Raw genomic sequence first — 15,349 nt, 5'->3', positions numbered from 1 at the left:
TCACACATACATTCAAAAATGGAAGAGATTCCAACTCTGGTGTGATGCAAGACAGATTACTTCTACATCCACTTTGCTACCGATTGTGCTTGACTGCATCCTAAGCGTAAAGAAATCAGGCCTATCTCTAAACTCGGTAAACGTGCATCTCGCAACCATTAACACTTTCCACCGGAAGACAGATGATCATTCGGTGTTTGCTCATCCTACAACAAAAAGATTTCTGAAAGGTATGGGTAACTTCTACCCTCCAATCAAAGACTCCGCACCAGTATGGGACCTTAATCTTGTCTTAAACTGCCTTATAAGATCACCCTTTGAGCCTAGGGCCACTTGCTCACTTCCACACCTCTCTACGAAAACCACATTCCTAGTGGCCATCACGTCAGCTCAGAGAGTGGGAGAAAGAGGGACCTTAATGGCATACCCTCCTTTAAAATTTTATTAAAGGACAAGATCCCATTGTGACCGCATCCCAAATTCCTACCAAAAATACCTTCAGCCTCCTCCCCTCTGCTTTGGGGTTCTTCCGTATGAGCTCTGCGGTAGGGAAGGAACTGAGGGCAGTTTGTCTGCACAGCGCTATATAGCAGCAAAGCACAGCGCAAGACGGGGAGAGCACATGTGCAGGCCAAACGGACACTGCTACCAAAAATCTCCGATCTGAGGCGCAGGGACGCGAAGACACCTAGAGTGGAGCACCCGTAGGGACACACCTCTCCAAGAACCTCAATTACTGCACAAGGCGAGTAACCTTTTCTTCTCCAGCCAATTAGCTTCCTTGGCCAGCAGGCATTAAGCCCTAGGAGAAGCCCGCTAGAAATGAATCACAAGAGCTAGAGACTGCAAAGGATTGTACTGCTCAAGGGTTAGAAACCATTCTGCCTTTCTGAATGCCAGTCGGTGCAGCACTTCTTAAATTTCAGTAGGCCCCTTCAGTTAGAGAGGCTACACTGAGGTGCCAGCAGTTAACCTTGGCACGATCACTCACGCTCATCTTAGGATACGCAACCTGGATCACGGTCAATTCCTATAACTGGTTTCATGTAAGGGGCCATGGTGCATGGAGGGGGAGAAAGAAGATGCACCTTGAACAGGGCTGTCTAGAGGCATTATGCCCTTGTAATTATACTCTCCCGAGGCACTAAGGGGGAACGTGGTGAGAAGCGGCAGCCTTTAATGAGCTGCAATCTGTCTGCAGTGTTGCCTGGAGTCACCAGCACAAACAGGGAGTGAGCCTGTGGGATCCTTGCCCCCAGACACTCCTCTTTTGGGGCCACTAGCTTTGCCAGCCATGCTACCATGTCCCCCCTGTTTGACTTCCCCAGCACCTCCTGCCAAATGAAGGCTGCTATCAGCGTGACTGTGCAGAGGGAGGGGCTGCTTGCACCCTCTTCCTCCTCTGCCGCCCCCATGACATCTCCAAAGGAGTATCACAAAAGGAGGGTCGTAGGAAGGTGACAAAGGTCCCCAGGGAGTAGCTGTCCAATATCACAGCCCAGCTCCAGGCTCCTGAGCGATCTGTGGTAGAGATGGATCAAAGGCCTTTTCTGTGACATACCTTTATTATTTGGGCTGTTTGTCAAATTTTAAACAACAGGGCTACAACAACACTGCAAACAACTGTATTATTTGGGCAGTCCAGGCAGTGGTCCCTCGTAATGCACCTGACAGATGTGGGTCTCTGGTGGCTCTGACCATGTTTGTTGCAGAGATGGTCCCATGTTGAAAACCCGGATCTAAACTTCACAGTGATTGAAATCTGGCTCGGAGTTTTGGGTTGGTTTGTGTTGATTTGCACAGTTGGGGCTTTTGCTTCATTTTGACTCCAGAATTCACCCTGCAAATGGCTTTTTGAAATGAGCAGTGCCTTTCCGGTGGCTGTTGAAAATCCCGGTCTTGTTTTGCCTTTGCCTTTGGTCCTGGGTGTCAAAGCTGCTCGGGTGGGGCACCTTGTCCCGATAAACCTCTTTGTGCTTCTCCTCTAGACGTATACAGGTTCGATATTGGTGGCAGTGAACCCCTACCAGCTGTTACCTATCTACTCCCCAGAGCAGATACGGCTGTACACCAACAAAAAGATTGGGGAGATGCCCCCCCACATCTTCGCAATAGCTGACAACTGCTACTACAACATGCAACGCAACAACAGGGACCAGTGTTGCATCATAAGGTGGGTTTGTGAATGTCAGGCCCAGCACAGGTCCTGAATCAGGATTCCATCCTGCCAAAGGTGCCGAGCACGCATACCTTGATTGCTTGTGAAAAGTGCAAGGTAGACCGCACTGAAGGCTAAAGTCCAAAGAACATTTAGCCAAACAGCACAGCATAGGCAGTGGCAGTGTCAGCTTCCCCGCACCAGCCTGTTAGTATGGCCCTTCCTGGAGGGGTGTACAGGAAGTTCAGAGTCTATGGGACAAAGAGTCCTATGGCACCTTATAGACTAACAGACGTATTGGAGCATAAGCTTTCGTGGGTGAATACCCACTTCGTCAGACGCATGAGTCTATGGGTGCATCTATGCTGGAGCTGGAGGCGTAATTTCCAGTTCGGGTAGATGTGCGTCCTCTAACTTTGATTGAGCTATCCCACTAACAACAGAAGTGTGGCTACTGCAGCACGAGCAGCAGGATGGGCTAGCCACATTCCTGCCCAGGACCCTAGGTACTTACTTGGGTGGCTAGCACAGCTCACCACCACTCCACCATGGCTATATTTCTATTTTTAGCATCTTAGCGCAATCAAAGCTAGCACGCGTCTGTCTTGCCAAGCTGGGAATTGCACAAGACATCCCTATGACTTGGCCTCTTTGCTGAGGCTAATTGGTTAAGTAATTGTGTTCAATCACAGACGTTAAGGATGGAGAAGACCTATTAGAACATTCAGTCCATATCTCTCCCCATGCAGGGTCGGTCAAGCCTTGTTTTTAACATTCCAAGTGATAGGCCTTCTACCACTTCCTTTGGTAATTATTCCACAGGCTAATCAAGGTGAATCTCAGGATGTTTTCTCTGATATCCACCTTAAACTTTCTCTTTAATTTCATCCCATTATTCCTAGGATGACTATACATGCAGAGATCTATAGCTTTGAAGACCAGAAAGGCCCATTATCTTCACCCAGTCTGACCTCCCGCATAACACAGGCCAAAGAATTAATTACACCCAGAAATTCCTGCCTCCAGCCATAACTTACTCCATAGCTAAGCTGTCTAAGCACCTGCTTTGGAGCAGTACCTTGCTCCCGAGTAGGTCGGCTGAAATCCGTGGGACTACCAGCACTGTAAGACACTGCCCAGTATGAATTAGAGTGGCAGAATCAAGCCCTCCATCAGGTGCTGTGAAACTCTTTTGCAATGTGGACCTGATCTCAATAGAGAGATGGTCAGGCAGACAATCTCCTCTCCTTCTCCCCACAGATCCCCTCCCCTCCTATTTACGCTCAAATGGATTGTCTGCAATAGCATCAGAGCCCCATGGCATCTATAAAAATGGCTTCCGTGGAATTGTAATGTTTTAGACGTACAGAGTGTATTCGTAGCTGTCTCTTAATGCAGTTCGGCAGCTTGAAACAAGACAGAGAACTTGCTTCACTTGGCCAACTAGCTGTCCTCTGAACTCAAGCAAGTTTCTCTGATCCAAACTGATTCCTCTGTCATCTTGATGTTTACACTCTCAGAAGGCTATAATGCTGGACTGAATTTGCTTATCGATAAGGCTATAATGCTGTCACGGAGGTCATGAGTTCCCTGACTTTCTGGGATGTCTTCTGGGGCAGGGCTGGAGCAGCTGTCAGTTCAGGGGCCGCCGGAGCAGGGGCTGCCGGAGCAGGGACCACCAGAACAGCTGACCGGCAGCCAGCCCAGCCCTGGGGCCGCCGGAGCAGCAGCTGGGGTTGGGTCAGCCCCTGCCACAGGAGCAGCAACGGGGCTGGAGCAGCTGCACGCCTCAGCAGCGCTCTCTTTGTCCCTGCTCAGGAACAGGTCAGAGGCTTCTGTGAATTTTTGTTTACTGTCCCCGACTTTTACTAAAAATACCTGTGACAGAATCATAGCCTTACTTATCGACGGTGTTCAAACTGGGCATGGGCCTGACCCCAAACTTAAGATACAGGCCTCATAGCACTTTGGGTGGCGCTCCTGATCCAAAATCAAATCTGGATCCTAAGCTTGCAGTTGATTCCTATCCCCGTGATAGGCCATACAAAATCCCCAGATCCAAATATGAATTACTTTGAGGGTGTTCTATGGCCTGTATTAGACAGGAGGTCATCATGGTCCCCTCTGGTCTTGGAATCTAGGAATCTGTGAATACATGTAAGTTTAGGATGTTTGAAATCCAAATGTAGAGTCCACCTGTACTAGAAACAGATGCCTCAAGATTTCCAGCCTGTTTGTTTGAATGCAGAGCCAGGGCCCTGGCAGTGGTGAGACAGGGCATTTACTCACATGCATTCCTTTCAACTTGTACAGTGGCGAGTCTGGTGCAGGGAAGACGGAGAGCACTAAACTGATCCTGCAGTTCCTGGCTGCTATCAGCGGGCAGCATTCCTGGATTGAGCAGCAGGTGCTGGAGGCAAACCCCATTTTAGAAGGTGAGCCTTGAAAAGACGGTGGGTGGAGGGAAACACTTCTGCTAAAATTAAACTGTATTCCCAATAATTGCTTTACAGCAAGAGCCAGAATTGCATGAGCTCAACACCCGCCACTGGGATCAGACTTTTAAAAGAGCTCAACCCTAGAGCTGGTCAGAAAATAGATTTTCCATCTTGTGAAAAAAAAAAAAAGATTTCAACGTTTTTCTCCTCCCCAGTTGGAACAAAATGCCAAAACGCTGAAATTTTTACTAACTGAAATTCCATGAAAATGTCATTTCAGGTCAATCAAAACATTTTGTTTTGATAAATTCACAGCTTTTCGTTTTGATTTCAACCCTTTTTTCTTTTAAAAAAATGTTCATATAAAAATATATAAAAAATATATAAAATAAATAAACTTCTAAACAAAAAGCAGTTTTGAAACAGGAAATCGAAAGGGTCAACATTTTCAAAATGTTTTTTTTTTCAAAAAATTTTCCTAAATGAATTATAGTCAAAATTCGTACAGTTTTGAAAACAAATAAAGGGGGTTATCTGTGTGCTTCTTCTGGTGCAGAAATGGGCACGGTGTGCTCTTCTTAAAATCTGTCACCATCATGACGTAGACACTCTGCTCAGCTTACAGCTGTGAAGGTTTTGCTTGGTAACGATTCCGTACAGCACCTTCGATTGGTTTCACTCACTGGTTAACATGAGCCTGCGTTTAATTTGATCAAAGCCTCAAAACCAAATGCTTTGTATTAGAAAAAACAATAATAGCAATCCCACCTTGTGCTTTGATCAGTTTTGAACACTTTAAGCTGCTTGTACAATAACACAGCTTTCTGGTTCTAGAAAGCTGCTGTGGAATGAATGTGGAGAGCCAGAATTCTGAATGAGGCAGGAGGAAAAAACAAACGAGTTCAAGGAAGATTCAAGACATAATGAAGGCCACATTGTCAGCCCCGTATTTACATAGGTGAGCAGGGACTCCCATGAATAGTCTGGCACTACTTTTGTGAGTTAACTGCTCACTGCCATGAATACGGACTCACAATCTTGCCCAGGCATCATTGAGAACATTGGGCAAGATTCCAATGTCCTTACTCAATAGTACTTTACTTCAAAAGGAGTCAATAAGAGTTCGTTACTAAACCAGAGCAAGGGTCCCAGAATCTGGCCCGCTGTTACTGAGATTCTAAAACACTGCCAGGTGCCCTGCCAGCAGTGCTAGGCACCCTGGTGGACAGGCATATAACAAGATCAACGGCTTATTTCAGTGGGAACAGACTTGATCGAATGAAGTAATAAGACTTAGAGGGGAGTTTTGACTGTCTAGGAGATTCAGCATTGGGCCTTTAATTTGTGGGTTAAACTAATTATCTTTCCGAAATTACAGTTACAGTAGAGGCTTGAAGCTGTTAGAAAAAGAGCATTATTGTAACGGCCTACCCAGGACTGAACTTGATGGAACGCCTGTGGAGTTACCCTTGTTAGACTAAGTGGTGGAGCTCTGTGCTAACCTCCCACTCGAACGTGACATATGACAAATTATTTTAATAGGTGCTCTTTTTATGGGGATATCTGTAGCCAAAATTCAGAAAAAGCCTTTCTTTCATGGTTGTAGAAATAAAACAGACATTGAGATCAGTGTGATTTTCCATTCGGGTTTCTATGTATATAGATCTTGCTGTGATCCGGAGGATGCACTTTGTTTGCGGCCTATATTCCTTAAATTAATATCTGAATTAATTAATCTCTATAATGTGCTGATTTGTATTGTTTGTTGAACATGGGCTCCCTCTGGTGGTTGGTGTAGCAGCTGCACATGTTCATGGATGACCCACCATTCCTTTCTGTCCCACAGGCCAAATCGTATTCTCATGTTCTTATCCTCCTCCACCTCACCGCTTGCAGTCTTCCCCTTTTGACCTTACCCCACTAAAGTCTATCCAAAATGCTGCTGCCAAAATAATCTCTCTCACCCATCACTTAGCTCAGATCACCCCCCTTGTCTTGAGCTGATAAATGTCTCTTCCTTCACACTGTCTCCTATGCAACCCCCTTCTGGGAGGAGTTCCCCATAAACATCCCCATTTTCTCTGCGCTGGGTTGGATTGGGATTTATGACCCACAGATGAAAGGCTGTGCAACCTGGTACCAATCCCCTGAGCCATCCTTGCTCCATTTTGTGTCTTGTTTTTGTTGCCGTAGACAAAACAGATTCCTTCCTGAGTCTGGGTACAGATCTCACCTCTGCCGTATTGTGTTGCTTATTCACAGCTTTTGGAAATGCGAAGACGATTCGTAATGACAACTCCAGCCGATTTGGTAAATACATCGACATCCATTTCAACAAGAGGGGAGCCATCGAAGGGGCAAAGATTGAGCAGTACCTGCTGGAGAAGTCTCGAGTCTGCAGACAGGTGAGGCAGTTGAGAAAAGGCAGGGGTGTGTATTGGTCTTTCCTTTCTTTGGCTATCAGCAGGCTCATCCTCCTAGCAGAACTGATTCCTTCCTCTTCTGCTCCAGGCCCAGGATGAGCGGAATTACCATGTATTTTACTGTATGCTGAAAGGAATGACACCAGAACAGAAAAAGAAGCTGGGTCTTGGGAAAGCCACTGATTATAACTACCTCGCTATGGTAAGAACAGCAGAGCAAGATCTTGGGGAGCACTGCTTGGGCCTTGTGACTTTTCCTGATTATCTCTGTATATAAGGGAGTTACAACCAGAGCTGCGAGAAATGTTCCCTAACCTGAAACCGTGTGGGACCCACATGGGAGCTTTGAGATTTGTTGCAAACTTGAGATCCAGCCTAGAGGTCTGTGGTAGCTCTTTGCTCCTACAGGAGTGAGCTCCACAGCCTTAGATTAGCTGCTGAAGGCGTCCTGTCTCCTGCATGTCGGGGCTTCTCTACTTCCATTTCTCCTGAGGAGTGGGACGGTTGAGGTGCTGTTTTTAGGTATGCTCAGCCCAGACCATTTAACGTTTATTTGGAAATGAGGGCCGAGACCTTAAATGTGACGTGATGTTCTAGCAGAAAGCAGTGGAATGAGTAGAGACCAGGGCTGATGAGCATGCAGTGATCTGAGTTCTGAGGAGGTGTGCTGCTGCAGTCTGCACTAGCTGGAGATTTCTCAGGGCTATGCTTTCAAGCCCAAGTAGATTTCACCGCCATAACCCAAGTGGGAGGTGGCAAAGGCATGTATAATCAAGTTATCATCAACATGGGTGAACAGTTGGAGATGGTGGAAAGTGTTCCTTGCAGCCCAGCATCAGTGAGGAGTCCAGAAGGGGAGGACTCCTGTACTGCAGTCTGTCTTGACCATTTGTGGCCATGTGTCCCAGACTTCTGGCATGTTTTCTTCTGTCACTATCTTGCTAGGGTTTAACACTGGTCAGCCCTTCCCCATCCATGGGGGGAGGGACAGCTCAGTGGTTGGAGCATTGGCCTGCTAAACCCAGGGTTGTGAGTTCAATCCTTGAGGGGGCCATTTAGGGATCTGGGGCAAAAATCTGCCTTGGGATTGCTCCTGCTTTGAGCAGGGAGTTAGACTAGATGACCTCCTGAGGTCCCTTCCAACCCTGATATTCTATGATTCATATGCTGATCTCAGTCAGACACAGGGATAGATGCAGGGCCGGCTCCAGGCACCAGGCAACCAAGCTGGTGCTTGGGGCGGCACCTGGAGGGGGGCGGCGCGGCGCTCGGGCCGCCGGGGAGAGCGGGGCCACAGCCGGGCTCGCCGCCCTCCCCCCGGCGCTCTGGCCGCCCCCGCGCCCTCCCCCCGGCCGCCGGGGGGAGAGCCGAGCCCCCGCCGGGGCTCTCCGCCCTGCCCCCGGCGCTCTGGCCGCCGGGGGGAGAGCCGAGCCCCCGCCGGGGCTCGCCGCCCTCTCGCCGCCCTGCCCCCGGCGCTCTGGCCGCCGGGGGGAGAGCCGAGCCCCCGCCGGGGCTCGCCGCCCTCTCGCCGCCCTGCCCCCGGCGCTCTGGCCGCCGGGGGGAGAGCCGAGCCCCCAACGGGGCTCGCCGCCCTGCCCCCGGCGCTCTGGCCGCCGGGGGGGGAGAGCCGAGCCCCCGCCGGGGCTCACCGCCCTGCCCCCGGCGCTCTGGCCGCCGGGGGGGAGAACCGAGCCCCCGCCGGGGCTCGCCGCCCAACCCCGCGCCTTGCCCCCGGGGGGAGAGCGGAGCCCCCGCCGGGGCTCGTCACCCTCGCCCCGGGGCTCCGGCCGCCCTCCCCCCCCCCGCTCCGCCCCCCCGTCCGGAGGCTTTTTTGCCGCCCCCCCAGGCTCCGCCCCCCCCCGCGTGGGGGGGGGGGGCGCCCGGAGGCTTTTTTGCCTGGGGCGGCAAAAAAGCCAGAGCCGGCCCTGGATAGATGGATGGCAGTGGTGTCGTTGCAGGTCTGTTTGGACAATACTTTTGTAGAATACTTACAGTAGGGCCAAATCCAGAGGTCCATAGTCAGCTTTCATTCATTCATTGCTTAGAAAATGCCCATGGACTTCAGCGGAAACTTAGCTGAGTGAGAACTGAGGATTTACCTCATAATATGAGATTTCTTTTTCAATTGACTTTAGTGGGGAAAATGCTAGGGCCCAGTATACAATATGGCTACAGATTTCTGTACCTACGCTGCTTCCTGCATGCACTGCATACACTGTGTCACTGCCCTTTCTTCCCAGGGTAACTGCACTACCTGTGATGGCAGAGACGATAGTAAGGAGTATGCAAACATTCGCTCTGCAATGAAAGTCCTGATGTTTACCGACACTGAGAACTGGGAGATCTCAAAGCTTCTGGCAGCCATATTGCATATGGGGAATTTGCGGTATGAAGGTAAGTGGAAAATTGTTGCATATTTATTTATTTTAAATGCTGAACTAACTCGGATGCTGATACATTGTCCAGGTGCCAAAGCCAGTGAGATAACCAAAATACCTAGCTCTTGTCTAGTATTTTTCATCTGTTGCTCTCAAAGTGCATTACAAAGGAGGTCAGTAGCATTATCCCTGTTTTACAGATGGGGAAACTGAGGCACAGGGAGGGGAAGTGACTTGCCCAAGGTCACCCAGCAGGTCAGTGTCAGAGCCAGGAAGAGAACCAAGATCTCCTCACTCCCAGGCTAGTGCCCTGCCCACTAGCCCACACTGCCTAAAGACAGAGTCTCTGCCCAAAGAGCTTGCTGCTGGAATTTAATGTGTACCTTGAATTTCATACATACTGAGCTCCCCAAATTGTGCTTGATGTAAGTGGAAGCAGCAAGTGTTCAGCACCTCTGAAAATCAACCTGGAGCAGTCTATCTAGCTACCTACCCCAGGAACATCTGTGGTCCTTAATATAATGGTATCTGACCACCTTACAATCTCTAATCAGGGGTATCAAACTCATTCCATATGGCTGGCCTGATCCGATACCCTACCATTTGGCATGGGCCACATTCAGCAGAAGTGATTCAGATAGAATTGGATGAATATAAGCCATGTTGGCAATTGCTTTCATTTATTGTATGCCCCTCCAGTGCCCCTTAAATGCTACCATGTGGTTCTAAACCTGTACGTGAGGTCCTGCTGGATTGCCACGCCGGAGTCTGGACTATGAGCATGTAATTTGTAGATTGCACCAGTGTGTTGTGCTCTATCTCCCCCCGGGTGGAACCTGCTGGCACGCACTAAATGTTCCTTAGTGTCCTGTTTGAAACAGGAGTACATCAATGCACACTAGCAGGGTCTACACGGGGCAGTTAGAGTGAAGCATGCTGGTGCGCTCTACAAATCACACCCCTGTTGTGAGGACTCTGGGGTTGCGTAGACAAGCCCACAGATTCCTGGAGAGTCGGCGGGCCGGATGAAACTGTTCATCTGGCTGGATCCGGCCCATGGGTTGTACGTTTGACACCCCGACCTAGTGTACTGATCCTCAGAACCCCCTCTGAGGCAGGGCAGTGCTGTTATCCCATTTGCCACATGAAGGACTGAGGCACAGAGAGACTAAGGGTAACACTTTCAAAAATGCCTCTGTCTTATTTTCAGAAGTGACTTAGGCACTTAGGAACCAAAACCCCGCTGACAGTCAATGGGATTTACTCACTGAAGTGCCTAAATCACTTTTGACAATGAGATTTAGGCTCCTAAATCAGTTAGGCATTGAGAGTCTGAGCCCCGCCACCACACCTAAATGCCTTTAAAATCTGGGCCTAAGTGACTTGCCCTAGGGCCAATAGGAAGTCTGTGTCAGAGCAGGGATTTTAACTAAGCCCAAGGCTAATGTGCTGACTATCAGACCATCTTTCCTCTCCTTTTTTAAGGCCCTGTTGTGCCCGGCTAGCATGTGGGTGTGACGGGGGTGGTGCCTTTCCCCTACCCTGTGCCACTTTCTTAAAGGTCAGGCACTTCTGAAGCCCCTCCCTACTCTTCTGGGCAGTGGGGAAGAGGCGGGATCATGGTCTTGCCTCCCTCTGCATGGGCGCCATGGAATGGGACCATTGCAGCTTAGGAAATGAGCCTCACCCCAGAAGGGTGAAGGGGTGTAGCAGCAAGGTCCTGCATCGGGAGCTACAAGAGGAGTTTGGCCTCCTCACCCCGAGGGATGGTGCAGCTCGTCACCGTCCCCAGCTGAGCCATACGTTACAAGCTTCTGATCTAGTCTGTCCTTTGAGACTGACCGTGGGTGTACGGTGCGCGTGGCAGTCAGAAGGGGTCAGATGGAACGCCCTGGCAGGGAGCGCTCCGTAACCTAGATGAAAAGGGACTGACCACACAGGCAGCTTCTGCACATGTCTTCTCTGTGACTTTCCCCATGCAGCAAGGATGTATGATAACCTGGATGCCTGCGAGGTTGTTCGCTCTGCGTCGTTAATCACTGCGGCTTCGTTACTGGAGGTCAGTTGCTCTTCTGTCATATTACCTTGTTTGTTTCTTCCTGGGATTGCTTATTCCTTAGATTATGATAGCGCCCAGAGACCCTGGTCTAATCAGGACTCATTGTGTAGGGTGCGGTGCGAACAGAAGTAGAAGCAGTCTCTGCTCATGAAGAACGTAGAGAGCCTAATTGCCATTTGTGATCCAGCTGCTTTACCCTATTCTGGCAGCATAAAGTGGGTGTACACTGATTGAAACCTCTCTCTGGGGAGAACCCCAGGCATAAGGAGGTTCCCCTGGTGACATATACTTGCTGGAATGGCCCACACCTTTTGTAGCTCCGACCACTGGGCTCCTGGCCCCTAGAGTGCGATGCATAGGTTAGAGCAGCCCTGAGGCTGCTCTCATTTACATCAAGGGTTGGGCATGCCCCTGGCAAGATTGAGACTACAGGGTGCTGTAAAGTTACTCAGGTGTATAAGTATTTGCAGGATCAGAGCTATAAACCCCAGGAAAAGTGGTTTTGTTGTTCTAGGTGCTCTCATCACATTCCGGTTACACCTTGCACTAATGTGCAGTAGCACTTCACAGGTTAAAAGGGCTTTACAAACATGGACTAATCCATCCCTGCAAAAGCCTCTGTGGCATAAATGAGTGGATGTTAGCCCCCGGCTGTGGCTGGGTAAACCAAGGCAGAAAGGTTGAATGAGTCACCCAAGGGAGTGACTGTGGAGGTAGTCAGTGTTTGAGCTGAGACTGGAACTCAGGAGTTCTTCGCTCCCAGCCCTGCAATCAGACCAGTAGACCACGTCTTTCCAAAGAGCTGTCTGTGTTCTGTATCAATCAGCTGTATGTTGTTGTTCCATGCTCAGGTGGACCCTCAGGATGTGATGAACTGCCTTACTAGCCGCACAATAATCACGAGAGGAGAGACCGTCTCCACCCCGCTCAGCATGGAGCAGGCGCTGGATGTGAGGGACGCTTTTGTCAAGGTAACGCCCAACGTGCGCTCGTTCTGGCGTTTTCTTTTTAAAACGTACACCCGCCCGTTTTCGAACTGATTTAGACTCTCCATCACTAGGAAGTTATTGATCTCAATCAGGGCATCAGTCGCTGCGTGGGATTCTCTGGCCTGCGTTATGCAGGAGGTCAGATTAGATCTAATGGCCCAGTCTGGCCTTGCCGTCTATGGCTCCGTGTTAGTGCCAGTTATGGGGAGCACATAGAGGGCTATGTCGTGAGCTGAGATGGGCCTAAGCCAGAACCTCAGGTTTCAAATCCGGACCTGAGCCCATCTGGACTCAAGCAGCATCCAAATGTAGCTCTTCGGGTCTGTCTCTGTAATGGGTTGAACCAGCACTATGAGTCTGAGCTCTTCTGAACTTCAAGGAAGTGCAACAGCCCCAAACCCAAGGCCAGATCCTTAGCTGGTGTAAAACAGAGTGGCTCCAATGCCATCAGTCGTCCCCAGAGCTGAATGTTATGCTTCAGGCTTATCTGTAGCAGTAAGTTAAAGAAAGACAGACAGCACAGAAATACTATGCCGTGAGGAGGTCTGTGTAGGTGTTACAGTAGCATCAGAAAGGACACAGCCCACGTGGATTTGGGGGCAATGAAGGCTTGTGTTATGGTGTGAAGGAGGTATGCTGTTTGCATCACAGCATAGGGTGTACCACACAAACAGTGCCCTGATCCTCGAAGGCAAGCGCAGACCTACCCTAGCTCCTGGCTCAGGTACAGCAGGTCAGTTCCTTGGACTGCCTGACTGGTGTGCAGTGAGGATGCCCCCAAACCTGCAAAGTTCAGATCTGTCTCCACGTCCACATGGGAACTTCCTCCAGGTTTGTGGGGATTTGGATCTGAGGTTTTAGATCAGGCCCATCTCTATCAGCTAAGATCAAGTGTAAGTAGTCTCTTGGCCTATCCAAGGCCGTGATCAAGTGTCTTGATGTTTTTGGTCTTTTGGCCTCGAGATGAAAACCTTGTCTGTGTCTCTTGGACCTTGAAGTACAAATATTATCTAAGTTCTATCTTGGATTATGTGACACAAAGTAATGCCGCTTTGACGCCTGCAGTCCCAGGAACGCTGAGGCAGCACCAGTTAACTCTGGCTGGCTGCTGCTGTGCCATTTAAGGAAGCAGGGCCTTACTGAGGGAGGACTTTCTAGTTTCTTTATTTACATAGCAATGTCGCATCTCTACTGATCTGCATGTGGTGGATAGTAGTGCAGGAGGATTGTTTAGAAGTGCCGGCAGCCTGTGATAAATGGTTATTTCAACATTTGATCTCAGATAGAAATTGCCTCTTGCAATGCAGACGAGAGCTGGACCTGTAGCACACAGTTTGCACCCAGAGCCAAGCCCACCGAAGTCTGGGTGTATTCAGATCGGGGGGTTTGCACTGGGCTGTCTTTAATATAAACCTGCAAGCTGCATGTTCCTGGGCTGCCAGTTGGGCACTTGCAGCTTTCAGCCCCCGGTTCTGTGTCAAATGGCTGCCACTCTGAAGCAATCGCCTTGCTGTGGAATGCGTCCTTTGGGGGAAAGTCCAGTTTGTGGGGCTTGTACTGGAGAGGGGATGTCACCACAGGTGTCAGGCCAGCAGGGTGAACCACAGCCCTGTCTCACCGAGCTCCGTCTCTTTGATGATTCAGGGAATCTACGGGCGGCTTTTCGTGTGGATTGTGGAGAAGATCAATGCTGCCATTTACAGGCCTCCCTCCCACGAACTACAGAGTGTCAGGAGGTCCATTGGTCTTCTCGATATCTTCGGCTTTGAGAACTTCACTGTGAACAGGTACAAATCCTGAGACGGCCTTGCAGAACCCTGTCTCCAGCTGCCTACACCTAGGGCCTGCAGTTAAACCACCTTAGTGTGAACTCTCACCAGATCTCACAGGCTAAGCAGGGGTAGGCTGGATGGGAGACCTCCAAAGGTAACGTGTATGGTGCTAGGGTCTCAGCAGCTGGTGCTCTTCCTTTTGAGTTAATACTCAGCCAGCGTCAGTCGCACTGAGTGGCCTAAAGTGCTTGTGAGTATCCCCTAGACTAGAGGATAGGAAGCGAAGGGAGGAATAGCTAGGGGGAAATCAGGGGCATACAGTGAATCTAATCTGGTTTTGCCAACCTCCTCTCCCCAGTTTCGAGCAGCTCTGCATCAACTTTGCAAATGAGAACCTGCAGCAGTTCTTCGTGCGCCATGTCTTCAAGCTGGAGCAGGAGGAGTACAACCTGGAGAACATTAACTGGCAGCACATCGAGTTCACCGACAACCAGGATGCCTTGGACATGATCGCCATCAAACCCATGAACATCATATCACTCATTGACGAGGAGAGTAAGTTCCCCAAGGTATGTTTGGGGCCAACCATTCATCCTAGTCACTCCACCAGTCTCACCTCTCTGTGTGTTGTTAAACTCACTCTGAGTTTTACTATTTCAAAATTATGACACAAGTTTCATGCGAACCAATTGTAGCCAATGGGCTGATATGTTGTCATCTGTGTGTTCAGTATTACCATTGTGCGATTGGTCACTTCAGTCACGTGGTATTGTTTCTCTTCCCTGATTGCATGACTGCAACTTTAATAAAAAGTGGGGAAGCCATCCTATATATAGCACTATATCATATATCTACCAAGTGCATTTGTGACAGCTGCCTTCTTGGTTGACACACCAGAGACGGAACCAGAGCTAAAAGCACAGCTTCGGAGAAAGAGCCAACCCTATCTAGGTGGGGCTGTAACAGACTTTTATTATCTGTGGATCAAGCACAGAGGGGTTTAGGTTCCATATTTGTTGCCTTTACTGACGTCTCAAGTTTTCTTTCACCATTTGTCACTGTTGCAAACAAACTCGTATTTATGGTGGTGAGAGTGTACGTACAACAGCCTTGTTAGGGAAGGGTGTGGTCA

The 15,349-nt window shown here is 49.6% G+C and overlaps 1 protein-coding gene across 1 annotated transcript in view; it reads left to right on the top strand.

Annotated features, from left to right (window-relative positions):
* MYO7A (myosin VIIA) overlaps nucleotides 1–15,349 on the top strand; it is a 107,707-nt gene that overhangs the window by 15,275 nt on the left and 77,083 nt on the right. Inside the window, exons 3-11 of the mRNA XM_065407167.1 lie at nucleotides 1,989–2,173; nucleotides 4,472–4,593; nucleotides 6,859–7,001; nucleotides 7,108–7,221; nucleotides 9,260–9,413; nucleotides 11,380–11,456; nucleotides 12,308–12,427; nucleotides 14,090–14,232; nucleotides 14,576–14,786. Of these exons, the coding sequence (XP_065263239.1) occupies nucleotides 1,989–2,173; nucleotides 4,472–4,593; nucleotides 6,859–7,001; nucleotides 7,108–7,221; nucleotides 9,260–9,413; nucleotides 11,380–11,456; nucleotides 12,308–12,427; nucleotides 14,090–14,232; nucleotides 14,576–14,786 (1,269 nt within the window). The remainder of the gene's footprint in view (nucleotides 1–1,988; nucleotides 2,174–4,471; nucleotides 4,594–6,858; nucleotides 7,002–7,107; nucleotides 7,222–9,259; nucleotides 9,414–11,379; nucleotides 11,457–12,307; nucleotides 12,428–14,089; nucleotides 14,233–14,575; nucleotides 14,787–15,349) is intronic.

Source organism: Emys orbicularis, chromosome 1 (genome assembly GCF_028017835.1).
Source record: "Emys orbicularis isolate rEmyOrb1 chromosome 1, rEmyOrb1.hap1, whole genome shotgun sequence".
Lineage (NCBI taxonomy): Eukaryota > Metazoa > Chordata > Testudines > Emydidae > Emys > Emys orbicularis.
Note: the sequence above shows the minus strand (reverse complement) of the source record. Positions and strands in the feature narration are given on the sequence as shown.